This window comes from Lipotes vexillifer, unplaced genomic scaffold, assembly GCF_000442215.2.
Source record: "Lipotes vexillifer unplaced genomic scaffold, Lipotes_vexillifer_v1.1 scaffold644, whole genome shotgun sequence".
Taxonomy (NCBI): Eukaryota; Metazoa; Chordata; class Mammalia; order Artiodactyla; family Lipotidae; genus Lipotes; species Lipotes vexillifer.
The window spans coordinates 361,071-362,507 of NW_006783288.1; the positions used below are offsets into that span (position 1 = coordinate 361,071).

General features: G+C 35.6%; 1 protein-coding gene across 4 annotated transcripts in view; it reads right to left on the reverse strand.

The window, feature by feature from the left end:
* ELAVL2 (ELAV like RNA binding protein 2) overlaps positions 1 to 1,437 on the reverse strand; it is a 133,160-nt gene that overhangs the window by 73,865 nt on the left and 57,858 nt on the right. Inside the window, exon 1 of one of the 4 annotated variants that reach the window (XM_007455906.1) lies at positions 913 to 997. The exons of the other annotated variants lie outside the window; for them this stretch is intronic. Coding sequence (XP_007455968.1) covers positions 913 to 984 — 72 coding nt within the window. The 5' untranslated portion in view covers positions 985 to 997. Of the gene's footprint in view, positions 1 to 912; positions 998 to 1,437 lie in introns of those variants that run through there. 4 annotated transcript variants of the gene reach the window in all.

Below are 1,437 nucleotides of genomic sequence, written 5' to 3' on the forward strand. Positions count from 1 at the left end.
CTCTTTCCACAGCAAAATGCTTGTGGGATTAACCTCTGCCCAGCAGTTAGGAAAACAATGAGCTACAAGATGAGAGTGGCCAAGGCCAATTAAAACAAATCACTATTCAAACCTTAGGGTATATGTGGAGACTATATGAGACCCAAATAAGAGATTCAGACTAAAGCTCACTGGGATGGCATTTGAAATATATAAGCGTTCATTGACAGAAATTAGCAGGATTTAGCAAGGACAACAAACACTCCTCACTTAATTGCACATTTATTTCCATGTTCAGGTGGCAAGAATGAGCTCCTAAGCCAACATTCAAGTGAACAGCTGCAGTAGGCTGTGTGCGCTGAAAATTACAGCATCTCTCAGCTATAGGACCATCTGCTCAGAATAAAATGATACTAATGTGCTATATTTTACAAATAATGCATATTCCATTGATAGGCTCAACACAACTGTTCACAGAATGCAAACTCTTTCAACAGTTACTGGGCAAATAATTTTCAGCCAGATTTACAATTTTGACATTTTTTTTTAAGCATCAGGAATTATAAATAACTTCAAAATTTAGTAACCAAAAAAATACATAGTAAACAGAATGTAAAGAATTACGGTAACTTAGTATTCAGACCATACCAAAACTTTTTTTTTTTTTTTAAAAAAAGCTTGTCACTCTTTTGAGGCTGTACTAAATCCTAAATAAGATAATAAAAAGTTACATACAAAAGCAGGTTCTGATGCTACATGTACCACTAAAATTGCAATGTGCTTTACATCCTAATGATGGCCATACCACAATAGGTTAAATGTAAGAATAATTAGTACGCCAAATGAAAAGTTCAAGTGTTTGGTATGGCCTCAGCACTCCTGCAACATGCTAAAAAAAAGTAGCCTACAGAATTTAAGAAAAATCCCACAGACCCCGGTCCAAGGCTCTGCTGCCCACGAACCACTTCTAAGCAGAGAAGCCACATCACACAGTCTGACTGCCATGTTAGTTTGGAGTTGCCGTCTGCAATATGGACACAAAAAGTACCGTATGTTAGATGAGCAAGATAATGCAACAAATCAGTTTGTACAAAATTTACAGTGATTGTATTGATATTCCCAGCACGTCCATGCAGTGTGGCTTAATTGAATTTGAGGCAATTCCAATCTAATCTTTCCAAATTCATTTTAACATGTAGTTTTCTTGCACAAATTAAGCATTTTTAATTAAGAGCCTGATTTTAAAACAGTATTAACTAGTTACCTTGGCATCTATCCTAAAGAACTACCTTAAACCACATCTTAAAAAAAATTTGTTTAAATAATAAAATGAAGCAAAACGCTGCATGCTGTCCTATCTCTTAAGGATGTGGGAGAAGGGAGGAAATGTGAATGAAATTATATTTAGAGTGAGAAAAGGCAGTCATTAGTGAATGCTTTGCATAAAAGCACTCTTTC